The sequence below is a fragment of the Corythoichthys intestinalis genome, chromosome 14 (assembly GCF_030265065.1).
Source record: "Corythoichthys intestinalis isolate RoL2023-P3 chromosome 14, ASM3026506v1, whole genome shotgun sequence".
NCBI lineage: Eukaryota > Metazoa > Chordata > Actinopteri > Syngnathiformes > Syngnathidae > Corythoichthys > Corythoichthys intestinalis.
Genome location: NC_080408.1, coordinates 34,891,137 through 34,915,727, shown reverse-complemented (window position 1 = coordinate 34,915,727; position 24,591 = coordinate 34,891,137). Strand labels below are relative to the sequence as shown.

General features: G+C 37.6%; 1 protein-coding gene across 2 annotated transcripts in view; it reads right to left on the bottom strand.

The window, feature by feature from the left end:
* kmt2cb (lysine (K)-specific methyltransferase 2Cb) overlaps nucleotides 1–24,591 on the bottom strand; it is a 135,037-nt gene that overhangs the window by 83,659 nt on the left and 26,787 nt on the right. For both annotated transcript variants that reach the window (XM_057856562.1, XM_057856563.1), the window contains exons 3-5: nucleotides 12,190–12,278; nucleotides 2,234–2,396; nucleotides 1,572–1,778 (exon numbers count right to left, since the gene is read on the bottom strand). In XM_057856562.1, the coding sequence (XP_057712545.1) occupies nucleotides 1,572–1,778; nucleotides 2,234–2,396; nucleotides 12,190–12,278 (459 nt within the window). The remainder of the gene's footprint in view (nucleotides 1–1,571; nucleotides 1,779–2,233; nucleotides 2,397–12,189; nucleotides 12,279–24,591) is intronic.

Here is a 24,591-nt window from a genome sequence, read left to right as displayed (position 1 = left end):
TCACATTCTGCTGCTGGTTAGATTGTGTTTTGTTGCTGGGCTGTTAGTAGGGGCGTTCCTGACGTCGCACCTGAATCCAATGCAGGCTCATCAACGCAGCATTTAAGCACGGGTGAGCTCAGAGAAGGCTGCCGAGATATTTGCTTTGCTGATCGCCATTTGACATCTCGCACTATAGTCTCGCTACATTTGCTTGTTACGCCCCTGCATTGGGTTTTTTCTGTTAGTGTGCTGCACTCGCTTGTAACCTCTACCCTGTGCAGGTATTTGAGTGTTTTTATTTTGGCTCGCTGCCTATCGTCTTAGTTAACCTTCGAGTTTGTAGTATTGAGCTCCGTCGATCTGCTGTCACGGACTCCTTTTGTTATTTCTACTATCCCGCGATCGCGTGTTATTTTTTGTTTGCAATCATTAAACCCTTGTACGTATCCCCCGCTTGTTGTCCGCTTCGAGGTCCAACCTTGTTTCCGCATTTGCGGACGCTAACAATTATAAGTAATAATAATTGACCACAGCATCCCGTCTCTCTATTAGCCTCCTTTTTTTGAGTGGGGGGGGGGGGGGGGGGTGTCCCCTTATTTCTATTTCTGAAAGGTGGCAACCCTACTTTGGAAACAGTTCCCAAATTACTGCAGTGTTTCTTCAAGTAAAAGACAAAGTAAAGTTGACGTAGTGAACTGACCAGAGATTGTTGCACCGGTCCAGCGCGCTTCCTCTGGATAGCAGTCCTGCTCTTGCAGGCTCAAACTCGTTGTGTTCATTCACGTTTCGTCTTCAAATGTTTTATCAGGTTCGAGGTATTGAAACTGGCCGATTTAACTCCACATCTCGAAACTTTCAGGCCGCAAATCTTGCATGCAGCCATTGATTTTAATTGACGGGACTTCTATTTTGAAAAATTTCCCGACCGCCGCCATGTCGGTGCCGCGAAGCGGCCTTGTCATTGGTCAGGAGTGGCTATTGGCTCGTTCTCATTGGTCTGGAGCAGGCCAATAGCGATAGCTGCTTGGTGTTCACGTGTCATCTCACAACACAGAGACAGAGTGTAGTGAGCGTCAGAAGAAAAAAAAAAAGACTGCGGTCAAATGTTATATTAATGGACCGGTAAATGGTATCGGCGCCATCTTTGTTGGTACGCGCCGATACCGATACCACCATTTCGGGCCGGATCGGCGCCCCTGCAGATACTAGTATCGGTATCTGTGCATCTTTAATTATCGGTTATCGGTTGGAATGAGGAGGAAATTATCGGTTATCGGTATCAGTTGAAAAATGTATTATCGTGCATCACTAATAAACAGCTAAATAAATGTTGAAATAGATACTGATATAAATAGATAAAATTTTAAATGAATGTTAATTGGATTAAATACATAAACGTTGAAATAGATACAATGGAAATAAATGTTGAAATGAAATAAAAGTTTAAACAAAAAGTGAAATAGAAACATTTTAATGACACATTTAATAATTTATGTGTGTATTTCTTTCATTTTTGCACTTCTGGTCCTACATAGAAGCTTACCTCATCTCACAGCCCCAAAACAAATCAGGAAAATAGCCTAACTTACTATGTAAGTTCCTGCTGTCCTGAGGTTGTCTCGCCAGCCACATGTGGCTCAGTGGACCCAATGTCTTTCCCGCCATTGCTCATCGAGTCCCCACTATCTTTCCGTCGAAGGAGCTCATCAAAGGGCAGTGTGGTGCTAAACACTTGTAGTTCCCCCTGACCCAACAGGCTACGAGTCCCACAGTAACAGAAGGCACAAAGATGCTCACTGAAACAGAAAAATGGACAGGAGACCATAGTGTTGAAAGATATTGACGAATTTTTAGATCATGAATTTATATCCTGTATTACCAATCTGGAGGAAGATGGCAATTTTATCCCGTCTTTTCTGCACTAATTAATACAAAACTTCAGAAAGCAAAAAAATTCATATCAATAAAATACATACAAGAACAACATAAAACAACTATCCAGTGGTCATGAAATATCTTAATAGGAGATAGATTTAAGACATTTTAGGCCCGAATTATGACGTTAATAATCTCCCAGGAGTCACAGGTGTTTTTCCCTTCCATCACTTATGTAAATAACATGAATGGCAAAGATTGGTGAGGGCATCGAATTAGTGGGAGCTGGTGCTGTTTTACATTATGCATGCACAAAGCCAGCACAAGTATTTCGCAATTAAGTACATTTGCAGTCAAGGGCTTAGTTATTGCTAACCTGCTTTGGACCCTTTTGCTTGCTGGGACAGACGGTCCTGCAAGAGTCTCGGGTGGAGGGCTCTGGGCAGGAGGAGGAGGAGGAGGAGGAGGAGGAGATGGCATGCCCTCTGGCGCATCACTGGTCACTGCATCCACAGTTCCCCCTGCTTGGCCTTCTGCTTCTAAAGTTGAGGGAAAATTTAATTATTTTTATGACACAATGATTTAAAAATGGCATTGTATTTGTCAAAGATGATGGTGCCATCAGAGAAAATTCTGCATTATATACTGAAGACAAAGTAAGAATCAATCTGTGTATCATTTGTTGAATCAATTTTCAACTTCAAAACAAGAAATTAACCAGGAATATGAGCTGTTTATATTTTTATTTCATGTAATGAAATGAAATGCCACAAAATTGCTTTGATTTTAAAATTTCAATATGATGAATAGAACTTTATTGTCATTGTCAGCAAGAATGTTGTCGACAGCGAAATTTGACGTGGCACTCCAGTATAAAATTTAAAAAAAAAAAAAAATTGAATTATAGCTTACTTATGTGCAACACAGGAATAGTGCAATACGGTCCTGCAGTTAGCAGCGTCATTTGTGCCAAACAAGAAACTTGGTTTGAAAAATTCTTTGGGGAGTACATGCTGGGAGCACGATTTTATGATCAATTTCGATTTTCATATAACAGACAGGAAATTGCCGGCTAATATTATTGTCGAGTTGAAGTCGTGCTCTATGTAAAGCGGTTTGAAGTTTCATAAGTGTAACCTGGAAGAACTTTCTGTTGCCAAAAGCAGTTTAGTGATGATTAAACAGTTTAATTCTGATCGGTGAATACATCCAGTAAGACGCTATATCTCCATTTTCGATTTATCTCTGTAAACACTCATTGGAATCTAATGAATTTCGCAGCAAACATGCTAAACTGCTTGAAATATTTTTCGACTATAAAAGGTGCGCCTGACCATTAGCCGCATTCACCAAATTTTACAAGGAAAAAAAATAAAAATAAAAAAAAATAAAAAGCTCAAATTCTGAAATTTACGGTACAGTTAGGCCTGTCGCGATGACAAATTTTAGTGGGCGATAAATTCTCTCATAAATTATTGCGATATTATTGCGCCTTCCCAATTTTTTTTTCAACCAATTTACAGTAACACAGTAAAAACTACAGTATATATTAATAATACTAAGTAATATTAAGTACACCCATTTAAACGCAATAAACGTTTACTCGTCAATTCAAAAATAATTTTTAAGAAATCCCAACTAAAAAACAATAGACCATGCCTCTTTTAAGTAAAAGACAACAATATCAATACCACACAGAAACACAGAATAACTAAAATGTCTTTTTCAAGGAAAGATAAAATTGCACTTCAATAACTAAAGCATTTAGGCAAAGAGGTATAAAGTTGTAGTAACATAAACAATTGCACTTCAACAACAACAGAGAAAAATAGATTACCGTAATTAAGTAGCAGTAACAAAAATTTGGCTTCACTAAGGCTAGGTTCATACTGCAGGTCTTAATACACAAATCTGATTTTTCGTCATGTTTGTTTTTTTTGGCGTGCCCGTTCAGACTGCCTTTGTCCATGGAGCCCGTTCAAGTATCACGCATACGCACTAATTCGCAGTGCGAGATGTGCTCGGCAAAGTGACCGCATGCGCAGAAGCATCAAAACAAATGACACATGCTAGTTGTATGTCATTCCAGGGTGATCATATTTTGATTTCCAAAAAGAGGACACAAATAACAGACATTAATAATCCCCGTTTAGTCCTAAATTCAAAGTTTATATGGACTGATAAAACTCATATACGCACGCACAATAGTAGAGCTGGGAATCTTTGGGCACCTAACGATTCGATTACGATTCAGAGGCTCCGATTCGATTATAAAACGAATATTGATGCACCCCCCTCCTTTTGTTTTTTTTTTTTTAATGTTTTGTACATTAGTTCCAAAATTGTTCAAAAATCCTCTCAGGCTAAACCAAACTACTATTTCAGTATCAAGTTAACATATAACAGTAAACAAATATACAAAAATAACAGTAAATAAAAAAACTCCAGTCCCCATTCTGTATCAGCAGCTTTAAACTACATTCAATTAAATTAATGTTGTGAATCCACTGTTACAGTTGTTAAAATTGCTCCCGTTATTCCATAATTTCCCTTCTGTCTACTTTTGTCAAACTTTTAACCCTATTTCATCATTTAAAGATAGATTCAAGACAAGATTCTGCCGATTTAGGAGTATTTTAGATAAAAAGTTAATTAGGTTCGCTACAACAGAGCCTTCTAGAGCGGTCTACTGCTTTAAGATGGCGGCTGTTTACTTACACCGGAAAGTCTGTCATTTCGCATCTGTTCAATAATACATGGTCCAACACTGACGTCGTCTGTCATTTTGCATCTAGTTCTACATATATATGATATCTACTGTTGCCGTATGTTTGTAGCAACTAGCAACTGGGCGTTCTTTGTAGCGGCTGTCAGCCGCAGTCAGGTATGATTGTTTTTTTTTAATCTAGCGGCATGAGTTGAACATGATATTTACTCTCTGTCCGTTCCTCATTGCGTCCCAAAGACCGCGCTTGACTGTATTTTACTTCCGCTTTACCTGGTATAATTCAATAATCGGAATTTGGATATTTGTGAATCGTTCTCGAATCTTCCACGGCCGAATCGCGAATAATCTAAGAATCTGAAATTTTGCACGCCTCTATACATAAGCCTTGACTTGTGTGCATGACATGACGTGGGTGCGTCAATTTGCCCCGTCTCGGCCATGTAAGCAATACTGAAATATTGCTCATTCGGTGCATAGAATTAAAATCGAAAATTGTCAGGCTTATCCTTTTCTTCATTTATTTTTTTATGACAGTGTTCAAGCCCGCTTCGTGCATAAAATGCAGAGCTACATCGGGTGGGGACGGGATTTAATAAGCCCAGGCTTCTCCCGTCAGCCCTCGTCTTTTCTTCGGGTTAATTAATCTTATCACAATGCTATCTTGTAACTGTCAATAATACCGATGATGATGACAATAAACAACAACAACATCACTCCCATCCTGCCTGACGCTTTGGCTTTGCTGATGTCATTGCTGCATGAGTTCCGATTCGGGAAACTTGAAAGTTCAGACCGCCAGCCACATTCTGGTAAAATGTGGCCCAGATAGGATTTAGACCACATACGAAAGTGACCCAGATCGGATTTGAAATGGTCCACTTCTATGTGACTTGTCACGTTCAGGCCATCAAGTTAATGCCTCACTCGAGTCGGAAAAACACGAAAAAAATCGGATTAATGCATTAAGAACCGTAGTATGAACGTAGCCTTAGGCTAGGTTTAAATGTGTAAAACAAACCTACCCAGAAGTCAATAAAACAGTGAATCTTCATCACAGCATATTGCGCTGTTGGTAACAAGGAAGCCGAACTTTTAACAGCACGTCCGCCGCACATCTGCTGCACGTACACGCACGCACGTACGTGAGGCAATAAATCGCAGCAGGAAAATTGCCGCCTTCATTTTCATTCACCGTGTGATAAATGGAATTGCATACTGTGACAGGCTTAGGTAGAGTACAAGTGTTACTCGGAAAATATTGAATACGGATAATTTCTTGATATTAATGTAATACTTTCAAATTTTTCAATATACCAGTAAGCATCAAATTAATTGGGTTCCATCTAGGCCTGAACGATATTGGAAAAAACTATTGTTGCTATTTTTTTGAGGTTTGCGATATACTGCGATATTATATTGCGATATTAAAAAAAATTTATCCTTTTTTTTTTTTTCAAGAAATTTTTACAAGTTGACTTAAATAGCTGTTTGGAAAGACTTTGGATGACTCACCATCACCGCAGTGTACAGTGATCCCTTGTTTTTCGCGGTTAATGGGGACCAGAACCCGCAGCGATAAATGAAAAACCGCGAAGTAGCTCACCCCCCCCCAATTTATTTATTTTTTTTGTGTGAGTGTGCGTTTTTTGTGCTCAATGTATTTATTCAGATTTAGCATTGGAAATAGATACATATAAGACATGCTTTTTTCTCACTTTTCCCCCCAAAGTGATTTAAAAAATGGATATAAATAAATGGTTTTTAAGCACTTTAAATGTCATAATTATGATGTTTTAAACATAACTGTCCAACCAAATCATTTTTGAACAAGAATAAAGTACTGTAGCTGATAAATGCTAGGCTTTATTAAATGCTTCTGTTTATGTACTTTAGCTGTGACCATTGGAGTGACATGTAGAAATTTCAAACTAATGATCACTTCTGCCATTTATATGTCTCCAATGCCCCCCCCACACACACACACATTCACACACATCTTCCTTGCAGAAACTGTTTAACAAGTTAAACGATGATTGACAGATTGGCCAGATCAAAGCCATCGTTAACTTTAATAAACCAGCGCTGCAGTGACTGAGAGGAACAAAGGGCTGGGAGAGCAAGGCGTATGTGGATTAAAAAAAATTAAAACTATTGCACGTGCTTGCGATGGGACTATTGCGCACACGCACATCGCGATGGCGATGTTTAAACGATATATCGTTCAGGCTTAGCTTCCATCATTCCATTGTATTTAAAAAAAAAAAAAAAAAAAAAAACAGCTCAATTTTGTTTTCGATTTTACATTAAAAATGTATTGAACGAATGATCCATGGATATTAATCTTTTGTTACCTGTCTATTTCTAAAGTTTTTGTGCTCAAATCTTTCTGTCCAAGGTAATTTTGTTTTCAATTTGACATTGAAAATGGATTAAACGAATGATCCATGTATTTTAATTTTTTGTTACACGTACGGCTGCAACTCACAATTATTTTTATAATCTCTTAATCAGATGATTGATAAAACTATTACTCGATTAATCGAATAAATGTCACTTTTTTCAATTACCTTTACAATTCAACTTGAAGTTGTTCTAGGCTTGATGTAAGTAACAATGAAGACAATGGATGACCATTTCCTTCAAAAATAACATTGTATTACAGCTTCCTGACTTAACTGTCGTGTACAACGGTACCGTTTTAACTACACATAACTTATTAAACTCTTTAATAAAGGTTCTGAGTAGAACAAATAAAAGAATTTCTCAGTACACAAATCAGACAAAAGTCTTATTCATCCCAAAAAAAGTGCTGCTGATTGACATTTTTTCCTTGTGGGCAAAAAGCTGATATAAATTGTGTCAATGACTCATTTATTTTGTTGAAACAAACTAAACAACAAAATCGGACAAGGAGGAGGCAGACTGAAATGAATCAGTTTTCTTTATCAAATGTGTTCATAAATACAATCCAGATACAATTTCAAAACACAATCTCTTGCATGACAATTTACAGTTTGAATGGGCGTTTGTGTTGAAAGAAGACCTATCAGAATGGGTTTATGTGTGCGGTTTCTTTATAAAATTAAATAAGACAGCTTTACGATCGAACAATATGCCAAGTGCTAATATGCTTCTCCAAAACACAATACAGACACTTAAGACTAGAGATGTCCCGATCCGATATTTGGATCGGATCGGACGCCGATATGGGCAAAAAAATGCGCATCGGTATCGGATCGGCCGACACGGAAAAATTCCGATCCAGACTTTCGATCCAGTTTTTTTAAAAATCTGGTCCGTGTTTTCCAGCGCACCGATATACATAATCCATTCCAGTTTTTGCTTCGGTTTCCCTAAAATCCGGTCCGCATTTTACGGCACTCCTTCAACACACTACATTACCGTCTCCCAATTTACCGAGAGACTTTATCGGTAAAAATGTCAGCTGTCTGGAATCATTTCACCTTAAAGGACCACAAAGACGAAGAGGCAGAGTGCAACATATGCCACAATAAAGTCAAGTGTGGTGGTAAAGCTGTAAGAAGTTTTAACACAACCAACCTAATCAACCATTTAGCGGCATACCACCACAAACAATATAAGGAGTATGTTAAGAAAACCGAAGACAAAAAGAAAGGTCCTACGCAACTAACGCTGGCAGAAACTTCTATGCGTGACAAACTGGCACTCGACAGTCCCAAAGCCCAGGTAATAACAAGAGTCATTGCCGAAGAATTCATTCTGGATGACGAGCCATTGTCTCTCGTGAGTAAAGACGCACCATCCAACTCTTTTATGCTGCATTCCAGAGAAGTGGGAAGTCGGATTTATCCCACTCGGATGGGACCAGTTCCGACCTCAAAGCGTTCCGAGCAAATGTAAACAACAAAGATGGCTGATCGCGACGAGGTGTGTTTTATTTTGGCCATCCAAAGACATTTTGACCTCCAGCGAACCTGACTTCCTATTAGCGATCAAATAGTAGAGTAAAAACGACGGCTGCGTTATTGCCCACACTCTAAACAGCCTTTTTTTTAGTTACATCCTTTACTGATCGTCAATATAAAACATAGCACAACAAAGATAATTCACTGTATGAGAATAAACTTGATTTACCTTATTACTGTGTTATCATTCAATACGTTTTCTTGAGCGCCATTTTGTCCAGTGACGTCAGATTGAAACAACTTGGAAGTCGGGGTAGTTATTTTTTCTCCGACTTGGCGACTTGGACCTCCCAGGTTGAGTGGCGTTCCAATGATATTTTCCTAGTCGGAGGTCGGAAAAGGCCGACATCCCACTTTTCTGGAACGCAGCATTATTTATGTATATAGAACTAGATGCCAAATGACAGACTCGACGCCATTAGCAACACATGCATTGAAAACTACGTGTGTTAGTAAACAGCCGCCATTTTGAAGCAGAAGACTTCCCTTCTAGGCTGTAAGCGAACCTAAATAACTTTTTATCTAAAATACTCCTAAATCGGCAAAATCTTGACTTGAATCTATCTTCAAAACAGTTTTAAAACTTTCACATGTCAAAAGTAGACAGAAGGGAAATTATGGAATAACGGGAGCAATTTTAACAACTTTAACAGTTGATTCGCAAAATTAAATGAATTGAATGTAGTTTAAAGCTGCTGATACAGAATGGGGACTTGAGTATTTTATTTACTGTTTTAAAATGTTAACTTGATACTGAAATAGTCGTTTATTTGAACCTGAGAGGCTTTTTATACAATTTTTGTAACTAATGCACGAAACATTAAAAGCATCTAATAGCTTGGGCGGTTTGTGGGATTTTCAACTGACAGTTTACAATATTATTTGCTAGTTTTACTGACTGACTATGCCATTTCTGTTTGTTATTTATAATGTTTTGTGTTTGTCACTAAAAAAACAGGTCAGTTTCTTGTTACCAACCATTGTGTGTTATTCAAACTCACCTAATTCAGCTGGCTAGTTGTTATCAAGAGTACTAAAACCCTTTTCAACATGAGTCTGACAACTAAGTAAGGAGGCTAAATAACTTTAAACTTTAATACATGCTCGGATAGGCAGGTATCGGTATCGGCCAGTATCGGTATCGGATCGGAAGTGCAAAACAATATCGGTATCGGATCGGAAGTGCAAAAACCTGGATCGGGACATCCCTACTTAAGACACTGATTAGTAGGGTTGGGCATCGTTTGAAATTGAATGATTCCGGTTCCATGTTTCGATTCTCCATTATTTTAAGAGGCAGGGTCAAAAAGGGAAAAAAAAAAAAAAATATATATATATATATATATATATATATAGCAGGTTAAAAAAAATCTATAGTTTAAGAATTTATTAGTTTATATTAATGTCTTCGATTTTTTAAAATCATATTATATAATTTTATTTATTTATTTTTATTAATACAATATGAAATTTATGAATTATATTAACTTCTCACAGGGTTATTTTTAACTTGCATATAAATATCAGTTTTTATACTCAAATGTGATGAAGTTTCTTTCCACAGGAGCGCACTTTCACAAAGATGTTTATTTTTCAAAAGCTCACGGAGAAAACATTTACTTATATTCTTTTGCCATACATGTACCTTAGCTGGGAGCTACAACGAAGCATTAGTATAAATTACTTTATTGATTATAATTTGATGTAGATGAGGCAAAATAATAAGGTTTCCTAATTTGTAAAACCGATTCTGTTGTGTTCTCAGACACATGCAATGTTTATGACGTGACAATACCAGTTAGGCCAATGAGTGGCGCTGTAGGAGTGTGTACGTATAATGCGGAGAAGAAGAGATGGGAGTGTATGGCTTCGATGCTTTGTGATGTGATGTGATGCTGTTTTCACTGTTCCGAGTTCATTAAAAAAAGTGATTGAATGCTTCATATGGCTGCTTCTTTCTAAATAAGCAACAACAGATTCCAAAGCAAAAATCCTTTTAATACTGTTGATTTCAACAGAGGCGTCTACTGCTTTAAGATGGCGGCTGTTCACTAACGGCAGCAAGTCTCATTTTGCATCTAGTTTTATTTACATGTGATATTGACCATTGCCCGATGTAATATTATGATTTATTCTCATACTATTCCATCCATCCATCATCTACTCTACTGCTTAATCGGGTCGGGTCGCTGGGACAGCAGAAGACAGACGTAATGTATTGTTTTACTTACCTGGTTCTGACGGTGCAGCGTGTCAACTACATAGCACTAAGCTAGCTTTGCACTTGGCATTTAGGCTATATTCCATGAAGCCGGTCGTGCATAATTGGGGGTGCCGCCACCTTTGCATGATATAGCTGTGTTGCAAATATTGCACTAAGCTGACTGGTCTTTTTTTTTTTTTTTTTTGTAAAGTTAAGCCAAACTTTTGAGCGCCACTGCACGTGTCCATGGTTGTAACCAAGCTGCAATGCACAAACACACGCTTCTTGAGGCTTCTTCGTGGTTTTCGGCAGCATTTTTTTTCCCGCTTGGCGGTCAGAGCATCGAAACATGGAATCGAAATTTAAAAATTTGAACGGTTCCGGGAGAACCGGAGTGTTAAAACCGGGTCCCATCGATGCTCAATGCTCGATGCCCAACCCTACAGATTAGCATAATTGCTAACTAGCTTAGCACTCCATGCTAAGTAGTAATAAATCATCAACAAAGAATACAAACAATACAATTGGCTTCATTTACTCACCTCTGACGGAGGCACATCTAACAACAAAGAAGACAACTCTCGCATCACTGCCGCATACATGCGTAGCCTCACATTACTCAAAAACAAGGACCCAAACGGGACTGCTCATCGCTGCCGTTAAAAATCGATTATCACATTCGTTAGCAACTAAATTATAAATCTATTTTAATCAATTTAATCGGTGAGGTGTTGCAGCCTTAGTGTCTGTTTAGTTTCTCTGCTCGAGTGTCTGTACTACTGTCCCACTGTTACACAACAGTTGTACTAATTCACACATTCAGTTTATCTAACTAGACATGATAGTTTAGGCCTCACATGTACAGTATAATAGAGATGTCAAACATCAATGTGATGACGATATGATACACTCTTCAAACGATATTTGCCAATATTACAAAATCTGCCACGATTCGATTCAATTCAATTCAAGGGCATTTAATCAATTTAACACAAATTTATACATACACACATATATACACATTTACTGTTGGTAGACCTAATAAACGAAAGTCAAGCCACCGGAAAATCCCCGGTCCCCAGGGTATAAGTATAAAAGGGGTGGAGCATCGAAATGAATGAGAACTCAAAGCAAAGATCACATGATGTGATGTACACCACACACATTAAAAAAAGAACAAATGTGTCTGGAGAGACTGATGGGATTTTAATAAGCTTTTAGGGGGCATTAGCCTTGGGCTCTTTTCCCACTGCACCTCAATGCCAATCTTAGCAAGAGGAGAGGTGGAAGCAGCGAGTGAAAAACGGAGGCGGGGGGAATCCAAACCCACTGCAGCTCAAGCTGAACCTTTTCATTTATAGCCCTGAAGAGGAAGGCCAAGGTACCATGAAAAAGCTCTCATCCATTTGCCTCTAACATCCATTGAAACGAGGAACAGGGCAGTGCAGTCTCACCTGTGTCCGGAGGGCCAGTGGACTCTGTTATCTCTGTTCCATCCATGCTATCCTCCTCGTCCATGGTAGCCCTACCTCTATTGCGGCCCCTAAGGCAAGAACGAAGAAAAAACAAAACAAAAACAAATAAATGCAGGTAATGAAAATTAGATGTAGGCACAGCTGCCGTTGGGTTGGAAAGGGGTGGGGATAGTGGTTAAAACTATACGGCAGTAGGCTGTATTGTATGTCATGCTTTGATATTAGCGATGAAAGAACCAGATTTTAAATAATTTATTAAAAACATGCAAAAATAGTTGTTTCTCACTATAAAAGACATGTTAATGTCAAATAGTGCCGTCCCATATGATGCTCCACCAATGCCCTGTCAAGTACACAGAGCCTGAAACTGTCGTTTTTGGTGGCCCTTTGAATTTTTGGCTTAGTCTTTTGGACGAAAATACTTATTAGTGTTAGTCATTTTTTAGTCATTTCAAAATGTGTTAGTCTTCGTCCAGTTTTAAATCGAAGAAATCTCAAATTTCATCTCGTTTTAGTCGACAGTTACGTAAAACGTTTTTGTCTATAAAATTCAAAAGTTTTATTCCAAAAATAAAGGTTTCCAACAATTTCGAATGAACATAGACAACCACATATTGTAGCGTCTGCAAGAACAACGCCAACTTGGTGATGATAATACACACTCAGTAGGAAAAGCAGCAGATTATTTTAAATTAAAGCACCAGTAGGGAACTTTTCAACCTTTATAAAATATTTTCATAACATTTGTGATATTTCGACTAACAACTAGTTTAATGACACCTTTGTTAACTGAGGACGGTGGCAGGAACCCTGCCACACAAAAAAAATACTACAAATGTGCTGACTGCTTTACGGCACTTCCCTTTCCCCATTCATTATAAAGACTGAAGTCAATGTGAACGCTTTGAAGCAAATTCTGCAAAAATGGCAGAGCAACAAAAGAGACGAAAAGTTTTGAAAAGAAAAAGGAGGCTACCAGGATAAAATGACACTAAAGAATAAAAATTGGCCCAGATTTCACTCGCTGGTGTGACAACCCCCCCCCCCCCTTACCCGAATTCATCAGTCGCTGACGCTGCCAGTCAGAGCGATACAGATCCCCTAAAGATATGAAAGAGGTGTCATTCACTTGGTTGTCAGTCACAAATGTTATGAAACTATCTTATAAAGGTTGAAAAGTTACCTAATGTCGCGTTAAACCCACCTAGAAGCCACTGTATGTACTGTATGTAAGTCCCATCTTTTAATATTGGGAAGGTTTTTTTTTTTTGGGCTATACCTTGGGTCTAGCCAGAGCCATTTGGCAAACACATTCAAACACTCTGCTGGCTACAACTAGCCTAATTTAGACAACTATAAAGAGTCTAATCAATGCCATTTCGCCAAATGGCTCTCCTCTAGACTGACACAGACCAGAAAAGTCAAGTGGCTCTGCTTTAGACTCGCCAGTATTTTCAGAGGACGCCTGCCATTCTGAAGCTAATGCTAACGCAAATGCTACACTAACTCGACAAGTTACATTTAGTATCTGATGATCAATCAGCACAGACGTTTTAAGGCGAAAGGAGCATTCTCTCTTGCAAGATAAGAAAACAAATCTTACAGTGTCTCCAAACAAGCAAGATGAAGCTCAGCCTAGCTTGAGACACATCCTAAACTCCAGTGAGGAGAGTGGGGGCAAGGCGCAGCATATCTGACATGAGTGACACGACCCAAACACTGCTACGATGCAAGCCGACGTACTCCACGTACAATATGAAAATGTCACACATTGTGAACATATGACAGAAATTATGTCGCAATTTCGTCTCATCAGACGAAAACTGGCATTCGTTTCCTTATGTTGTAGTCTTCCAAGCCACGTTTTTAGCTCATCATCGTCATGAAAAAATTGTTCATCGATGAAATATTTTCGTTATCCTCATTGTTGACGTAAACAACACTCACCTTAACTGACAATACTCCAAGAAGCCCTTTTTCTTCAGGGTCCCCCCAGGATTGATAAATCTGAATTCAAGACTTTTAAGACCTTTTTTAATGCCATTTCAACTGAAAATTAATACTTTTCTTGCACCCATTATTTAGACAATATTGAAACATATTAAAAAAATGAAGCACTGAACATCAATTTAACCTCAATTACTAAGTGTGTTTGACAAAAGAATGCACATTTATTGAAGATACAATTAAAACACACTTAAATATAAGGTCTTTCAGAATTTTTTTTCCCAGGATAAAATGGATTTTACACTATTATTGTAAAGCAACATCAGAAATTACATTTGCAATACAACAGGTTTCCCTTTTAAGAGGACCTAGTCAAGGTGGTAGGTGGGTGATTGTCAAGTTGGCCACCTTAACTGTGAAGTGCTTGCAATTGGCAATGAAAGTTTAAAAAACAGCCACTAAATGGCAGTAGTTTACCATTAATTATCACAAAATAAAAAAGCTACACATGACCATTTCCCTTGGTAATTGTTTTTTTCTAATCACATTACAAGTATACAAAACACATGTTCATCCTTTGTTAGCTATTGAAGACATTTCTTTTCATCAGATAGAGAAAATCCATACTCTTATTTAATCAAGAAAAACATTTAAATATACCAGGAGGTGTTTTACTATCACCTACATTATACAGTGGGGAGAACAAGTATTTGATACACTGCCAATGGGTTTTCCCATTGTGAGTGTATTACTTGTTCTCCCCACTGTAATTTGCCTGTCACCGTGCCATGTTATTCAGATCAACGTTATCCCACACTCGTTTCAATAATAGACAGTGTCAACCGTGTTGTGTATCTGAGAGTGATGGTGAATCTACGACTCCGGTTTATCCATGCTAAGGCTAGTGCACCTGCCAATACCCCATTGAACATGGCTAACTCGAGTTAAAACTGCGAAATTCACATTCATTCGAAAGGCAAACCGTGCAGAAATACATTATTGCATCTAACACATTTAAAGAAATTAGCAACTTACTTTGAAATGTTAAGCAGGTACACCGCCTTCACATGACCCATAAACTGCGACCCAAAGTATCTGGATGCGACTTGGTCGCCGATCCAATACCTCACATGCTGGTCCAACTGTTTGGACTTGGTTGTCTTGTTGAGGCTTTTGTCGAACATAACAACTAAGGCATCTGAGCAGTTCCTTGCGTTAGCACACAGTACTGTGCGATTGCCTGCTGTTGTGATGTTGATGCTAATGATGCTAACGGCGCGCACACACGAGGTACAGTGCATCGTAAAAATTCTACGCGTCATCTTCGTTATGGATTGAAAAAAAAACTTCGTCACGGATATAATTTAGGTTGCACTGAGATGTTCTTGAAAATTAAAACCACGGTGAAAAAATTCCAGACTTACGACAGCTAATTTAATACTTTTAATACCTTTAATAATGGAAAACTACATTCAATGCTTTTTTAATACATTTAATAACCCACGGGTACCCTGTTCTTCCCTTTAATAGAGACTTCTGGTTGAACACTCTGGGTTAACATGCACCTGTGCATGTCAATGCGCATCCACATACTTTTCTAACCCACCTGAGACCTGCTACTAACATTAAACAATTGTGTTTGCCGTTTTTACATTTCCGGTTCTGACTTGATGGGCGACAAGCATGCATGAGCTTAACACAGGCTGCAGTTATGCTTTAGGTATTAAAACAGTGACAAACTCCATGTAGCACCTTTAATATCAATTCAAAAATAAAGTGAATTAGGGAAAAGTCGTCATAATTTGTTGTATAATTCTTCATTAAATAACTAAAATGTATTATATCATGGCACATCGGTGTATTTTTTGTTTTTAGAACTGATTACTCTATCGAATAATCAAGTGATCGAATGCTTTAATTTTTATAATATTATGGGAAAGCTCACGGTAATGGACGACATACATGACAGTTTTTAAATTTCGATTACTGTCATTTGATCAGTCGCTGCCAGCCCCCACCCCCAGTTTAGATTGACTGGACGTCCATCGCTGCCAATTGCAATGAAAGATGATCTTTGACTGCCGACCCTCCAATAAAAATGGATATTTAAATCTATTGCCATCAATGGCAGCATACAAGTTAACCATTTACAAACTTGAATATCGAGTAGTTGTCAATTTAGCTGCGGTAACCATGCCGGAAATTCTGTAAAGTGAGGACACCCTGTAGATCCATCTTCTGTACCGCTCATCTTCACGAGGGTCACGGGGGTGCTGGAGCCTATCCCAGTCAACTACGGGCAGGAAGCAGGTACACTCTGAACTGATTGTCAGCCAGTCGAAGGGCACAATGAGGCAAATAACCATTCACACTCACACTTGTGTGAGATGTTAAGTGTTTAATCACCCTACTATGCATGTTTTTGGAATGTGGGAGGAAGCCGGAGTACCCAGAGAAAACCCACACAGGCACGGAGAGAACAAGCAAACTTCACACAGGATGGCCTGGGCCCAGGACATGCTAATCACTCTGCAGACTACCCTGTGTATGGTACTGGAAAAAAAAAATCTTATCAAAATAACCAAGTATGAACACCAATTCCTGTGTATAAATTTCTTTTCTTACAAAAAAAAAAAAATCTTGAGCATTTGAATCCCCTACAAGACAATTTCAGGAAAGAACAAACGTACAGTACATGATAACTTATTTTCTTTCACTATTCTTCAGTCCAAAACTCTCCCCTCATGAATAGCGTTCAATTTGCATGATTTAACCCACATCTAGTCTAAGTGACCCCCTTTGAAATGTCACTGTAATTTTGACATCAACTGAGAAAACCAGCTAAGTGGCGGCCATTTTTAGCTATAACTTCAACAGCAATTTGAAGGTGCTTTTTGATCAATGTTTTTATCTGTGCCAAAACCCAAAAGTGTTCCCCAAAAGAGCTATTTTTTGCGCCGAACATTTTTTCAGAACCGTCCATCCATTTATTGTCTGTACAAGTGTTGCCATGATACTAAATAAAGCTCCCTCCTTGCAATGAGCACAACACCAGGTTTGATTAAAAAATAGGGTTTATTCCAATCTTGACAACCCGTGAGAACTGGTCAAACACATACACAAAGAAATTAATATAGGTCACGCTAGGAAATCAAATAAAGACCGCACTGAATTAAATTGAATCTAGTACACTAACCTCGTGGACTCAAATCCATAAGGAGCTAAATGTTTTTCTCCAAACTTGTTTATGCACCTTCCTTTTGTAGTGCGCAATTCATTACAGTTTCCTTAATAATGAAATGGCTGCACAGAGAATGCTACTTTCCAACCACCTGCTAGCATCGACTTTCTGCTCTCTCTCAAAGGTTGCGCTAGCTAAACTGTGTTGAGTGGAACCACTGTGATTAAAACAGGTACCTACTGGTATTTATAATCACCGCTGGATGTCGCAAGGATATAGGTAAGAATACAATAAGTGAGAAACATGAGAGACCAACACTAAGTCTGACTTTGGTACAATACCAGCATAAAGTACCCCAATACCAGTATTGCAGCAAATATACAATACAAAGGCTGAGAACGCAAAACTCATCATTTAACAATTATGTCTAGCTTTCCATGTTTCTTAAAAAATTCAAATGATTTCTAAACCTTCCATTTTAGATGAGTAACGCTGTAGATTTCATCAGTGTTGCAACTTTGTGCCTCATGCCTCCGAGCATGCATCGTAGCGCTACAAATGTAATTAACATTGAATTATATTTTTTCAATTACTGTTCCAGTTGCGTTTTACCTGCTAGCTATATAGTTTGCGGTGTGATATTTTTAGTTTAGTTTTAATAACATTTATTTCAATGGCCTGCTGTTATTTCTCATTGTCTGTTATGAGGTAAATGTAATGTTATGAATTTGTATATGCAATACATATGTAATGCAAGTTCAAATTGTTCAGTGGCAGTCCAGGTATTCATAACTGATGTACTCTGATCTTATGTAACACAGACTGACAACTGATTCTAATTGATTTATCATTGCACCTCTACTAACCACCCTTGTTTGAAGACATTTAGAGATTCATTTAAGCATATCTGATGTGCTACACTGTGTACACTGTGTAAGTGCACAAGGGCTGCAGGCTTCTTTTACTTTCTGCCCAACATATGACATTAGCGAAATAAGATCCTTGTGACGATATGTTATTTTATGTCGTTTTGACAATACTGTATATATCGTCATATCGAATATCAATAGTCCAGTTGTTAGTCCAGTAAACCTAGTTTCACTTCTGAAATATTGCTCTGTCCAGTATATTTGTGCTCCATCAATTAAGCTGCTGATCCAAACACCAAATGATTTATAAATGAAAATAATGGAAATTGTCACGGTTGTCCAAAATCTTTCAGAACACTTCATATACAGTAAATACTAAAAAGTACTTACAAGCTCACATGTGCGCGTCAACACAGAAAATATAGTTTGAAGCCTTTCTTTGTCAGCATCCATTTGGATGTTGGAGTTTTGCTGACGTCATCTCAGACAGCACGTGGCGAGAATAATTGTGGCGGATATGACTGTTAACACGCTAAATGGGAAGAGCAAACCCCGCCCAAATGAGAGCAATTGTGTCTCAGGGGTACTTGGAAGGATGGAGGCGCTTAGAGGAGGAGGAGGAGATGGCAGGATGTGGGCTGGCATCATTTTGATGTCACCAGAGAGAGGAAGAAAAAAATAACAAATCACAAGTGGCTGAATGCCAAATCGACCCCTCCCTTGAAATAACTTCCATGCTATGATAAGTAACAAGTCGAAAATGAAGATAAACCACAACTTTGCCAGCCTTGGTGCCAGCCAGGTAACAGAGTAAACAAAAAAAAGCGTGAACACAGCTATGCCAGAGTTTTACTGTCATTTGAAGTCCAGCTAGTTTAGAAATACAACAATTATTTGATGATCTGCCCAATCACCCACCTTGGACATCCATTTCTGAATGTGTGTGTGTGTGTGTGTGTGTGTGGGGGGGGGGGGGGGGGGGGGGGGTACAAAAATAATAATTCCCACCATGCAGTATTCGCTCTGTTAAAAGGGCAAAAAAAGACTATGACTTTGGCAAAGTTGTGCAATGCTGGGTATTATTGTGATATACATTGCAAAAACTATCGTGAATTGTTGTGTTTATATCCATTTTTTTTGTGATTCAGAGGTCATTTCTTGACCAATCGCTTAAAAAAAATTCATTCATTCTTCCTGTGCCCAAGATGCACCCTCCTAAGATGGACAATCCTGCTGTTCCGTCTCTAAATAATGCCGAACAGAGTCCATGAGAGTAGTATGATTAATTAATTATTAATTATACCATATCAGGGTTCTTGCACAGATCAACAAGTGAAATTGAAGGCTTTTCAAGACCTTTTTAAGACCACTTAGAACAGAATTTAGTGTCAATTCCAGGACAAATTTTAAGGCCAACCTCGCTAAAATGTCAGATATTACGGAAAATGAATGCAATGTAGCACAATCTAAAATTGAAGGAATTTGAAGTGAACCTCCAGTGGTTTGCTAAATAAAAAAAAAAAAGTTCACTGAGCAATATGGTACAGTTTGATGAATATCTAGTGTCATAATATTTGTGTCTTGTCTTTGGCAAAATGATCCTCCTGGTTAATGTTTTTGCGAGCCACCATATCCTCCCAGTTTAAATGAATTGCACGTCTTTAGTCATTAGTTGCAATAGGTTAAATGAAATGAAATGAAATTAAACAATCAAGTTTGGAGTATTATTGGGGCCAAAACCAGAGTGCGTCAGTTTTTATTCATTTTAAGTGTATTAATTTTGTTCATTCTATTCATCTATTTCTATTTTTATCTATCATTCTATTCATTTTTTGAAATAATTTCTTTATTAAAAAAAAATATATATATATATATATATATATATATATATGGCGGAAAACACAGACAAGATTGAAAAAGCAGTTTCTGCACTTGCACTCCACTTTAAAAGAAACTGCTGTATTTTAAGCCAAAACAACTGTTGTGTTTGATAGAACAATATGTCTATATGCTGCCATAGCAGATTCATGACTCATTAAGCCCGCAAACTATTTTTGATTTGTCCGTGTTATCCTGGAAACCCCGGTTTACAGACGTCGTGCCACCACTTCTGTTTCAACCCAGCCATAAAACGAAGGTAATTAATTTTATTTATTATTCAAAATGTCTTATTTTTAGCTTAGAATTATTAATAGATCTCATATTTCAAAGACTTTAAAATATTATTCACTCGCATATTTTAAACTTTTAAACAAATTACGTCACAATGAAAAAAAAGGTGTCTGTGAAAAAAGTCACTGATATCTACCTCATAACTATCGCTTAAATATACTTTTTTTGTTACTGTCGCATTTTCTCTGATATGTTAGATGATAAATAATCGATCCAAACAAAGAAAAATGTAAAAAAAAAATTTGAAAAAAAAAAAAAACGTTTAAAAGGATATATAAATGAAAAACAAAATCTCGAACACTCCTTGATGTCTGCGATTTCTGCATCGTGACCCTTGTTATATTACCATGTTTCACCCGTAAAATCCCCGAAAAATCCAGCTGTGGCCATTCACAGCTGTGTCTTGACACCCATTGATACATGCTAAAGGGAGTTTTTGGACCGAAACAAGGTAAGTGCGCGATAATATCTCGTTAAAGTCATGGCGTATGTAATTCTGCTCTCGCGTGCTCTCACCTCTAGATAGGGTTTTGCTGTTTAAATAATTTTTTAAATTTTTAAAAAATTTTTTTAAATGCCGTCCTGTTCAAAATTTTTCTTCCCCCAGAAAATTGAGATTTTAAGCTTTCCAATGATGTATCACACATGCATATGGGACAATTTTGAAATTTGCCCAAACTGGGGGTCTCAGAGCGGAACTTCAAATCATCTGAGTGTTCTCCGCCATATATATATATATATATATATATATATATATATATATATATATATATATATATATATATACACAAATCAATGATGATTAATAATAAAAATAATTATTATTAAGAACTGGCTTCAACATATGAGGACATTACAGTTTGGATCATGTTAAGCCACACTTGTACACTAAATATCAATATTGCTGCCTACATGAAATCCAAAACGTGATTTCCGCGTACCGTATGTCTTTTTTTTTTTTTTTTTTTAATTACAAAAATAGGCCCTTATCCTATTAAGTTCCCATATATCCTCACAAGTTAAAACCACTCAAGTATTAATAGAAAATTAGATAACATTTGTGAAAACACATTCATACTACTGTGACACATTTGTTTACATTGGGTCTGAGACAGTTATGTCTACTGTACAGGTAGTCCCTGGGTTACTAACGAGGTCCGTTCTTACGCTAGTGATGTAACTTGAATTTCTGCATAAGTCAGAATTAACCCTTTAAGTAGCTCTAAATACCCCCTAAATCTAAAAATAAAATCCAAAAACATGCATCATTAGTCATATTAACAAAATAAAGTAGAAAAATAAAATACTGTGAGGTATGTTGTTGTTAAATGCCGTTAAATTCAATTACTATTCGGGCTTTACTTGTGAGTGAGTCGCCTTGCTGAGGGAAAAGGAGAGGGGGATATCATGGCCGCTTAGGTCGCCAGCATTGCCTCCCTAAATGCAAGCCCGCCGCCCGAACTCAGAAAAAAAAAAAAAAAACGGATCAGGACTCGCAAGGGGAATCGGCGCCGAGGGAGAAGCAGCAGCATCATGAAAACAAGGAAGTGGGACCTGACGGCTGATCTCCCGGTAGAAAGAAACTGCAGGACGGCGGCGCCGCTGCTGGGGGAGGAGGGGATCCTGACATGAAGAACGACAATGGAAAAAAGGTACTGCGTACGCAACAAACAAACAACAACAAAAAAACGACTGGCGACAGAATGGCGGACGAGATTCCGGCGGCTTAAAGTCAAAGTCACGTAACTTTGGTACATTGTAACCCAGGGACTACCTGTATTTCGAAATAAAGTCTGCCGTCATAATCAATATCTGATTTTTCTAAAATGATTACAAATCTATCATCCAATAAAAATGTCCTATATTGTAATAGTTTATTTTCGACATTCCCAAGCATTGTCGTTAGTTATTCAACAAGTTTCATTACAATGGTGTCAATAAATATTTTTGTGGTGCAGCTCCTACTCCAATGGAAATCCAGCTTTAGTAATTGACCTCAAAAGTTATCCTTCAACCCAAAAAAAAAAAGTGAGACGTAATCATATATTTGTTGGGATATGATTCAACACTGGGTTTGTTTACAACAACCTAAAAAAAAAAAAAAAGCAAACATTTTACTTAAGGCCTCGTGTTTGCTGCAAGTAAATGCATTGCTCCAGTGATAACAACGTCCAGTGTATGCCAGCGAGCCATGGAGGAATCGGCTGTGCGACTTTTCATCTATGCACCCCCTCCCTTCCCGAGTCCCACCACAGCAAGAGAGGAAAAAAGGTGAAAATAATGCTGTGGTAAGTAGTCCCAGTTAGCAGTGAGCTGCCTGTAAAACACGACAAGGAGCTAGCAGATCTGGAATGAACTGGCAAGCAGATGGAGCGTGGGCAAATGTGTGCATTTCGACAACCAGTTCTACAACAGCTATTTTGAAATGCTTGATTAAACAAATAAGTAACAATATTTCAAAGAAAATTAAAAGCTACAACCATCTGATGTAAATCATGTATTTCTTTCAGTACATTTTTTTCTACCCAATTGGATTCATGTACTGGTAAATTTAGCTAAACAATGAAAACTTTTTATTTATTTATTTATTTATTTATTTATTTTTTAATGTAAAGTGGAGGATGCCCTCAACTTGCCCATTAAACCATTAGACCAAAACAAATCTACTTTAAAAACCAAACCTACACTATTCTCTTTGCGTAAGAGAGGGAAGGCATTGAAAAGGAAAACCACTCATCAACTTTTCATACACCAACAGTTGCATATTATTTGGGCTGCAACAATTATTATTAACCGAATTGGATGATTAAAAGGGTTAGCAGGTAAAAGTATCACTGGCAGGTATATACAGTATGCTTATGAAATTTGATCAACCTCTACCTGTGATCAGTTAGCGCTTGAGCTCGAATCCTGTTCCTGATGCACTATTCATGCATTTGAGAGTGACAACTGAACGGATTTGAAAAGGTTATACCTAGTAAAAAAAAAACAACAAATCACAATTTGATCAAAATGGTAAATTGAGTACCTTTTAATAACCCGCTCTCTTTTTCATACAGAGCTTTTGGCACTGTATAAGGCCCCATATTAACTTATTATTACATGTGTAAATGCTGCAACGATTCTTCGATTAACTCGAGTAATTCGATTAGAATAAAGATTCGAATTAAATTTTTCCGCTTCGAGTATTCGTTTGATTAAAGTGGCGTTGTAATGGTTTGTTTTAAAAGTGCTTGCATTTAGTTTTGATTGGGGTGGATACACTGCCTTCTAGTGGCAACAGTGAATATGAAAACATTTCACATGGCTGAAACCGGCTGCTCCCTGTTAAGACCAGCATAAGCTAGGTTTTTGTTTCAGCTAATGTTTTCAATGCATTTGTAATTTAGTTTATGGGTATATTTAGCAGTTTTTGTTTTGTTTTTTTGGTTGGAATATGTGATTGAACTATTTGTTAAGAGAACAGTTTAAAAAATATATAGTTAGCATTTTATACCATTTAAACTAGCGGACATTCGCTATGTAAGTTAGCCAATTGTTCTTTTGTTGTATTTTTTTTTTAATATCGTTTGAGACTCAGCTCAGGTATTTTAATTTTTTTATGTTCCTTACCAGATTACTCGAGCAAACTAACTAGTTCATAAATTAATCGACTACTAAAATAAACTAAAATAAACGATAGCTGCAGCCCTACATGTGTATATTTTCATTTGTACATTTTTCTAGGACTAATGTGCATTATTTTATTTTTGTGCTATCCGTTTTGTAATTGTTTAAATAAAAAGTTTTTGCTGTTGTTGTTGTTTTTTTTTAAATGCCCCACAAAATCTTTTGAGCCAGATTTTACACAGGTGCATTTGCCTGCTTATTTGACCTATGAAAACTTTTATTTTCCCTTCCTTGAAATGGCTTACTTCAATTAGAATCTTTTGCACTACTGTGGCCACAGGTAGAATGGTTTTGCGAATTTTAAACTTATAAAACTGTAACTTGGCTAATTGTGACAACGTCCTGGACAGCTATTGCTAAAATAACCTAGCTGTGCAGATGGTCTCTCCATGGTACTATGGCGCAATCAGCAAAGTCCTTGACATTTATGTGCAGATTTATCCAGATCCTCTGAATCCTTAATAAAATCTCTGAAAAGTACAGACTCCCTTCAATTGTAAGGTGCATGACTTCCAATGGCTTTACAATTTTATACCTCATAAT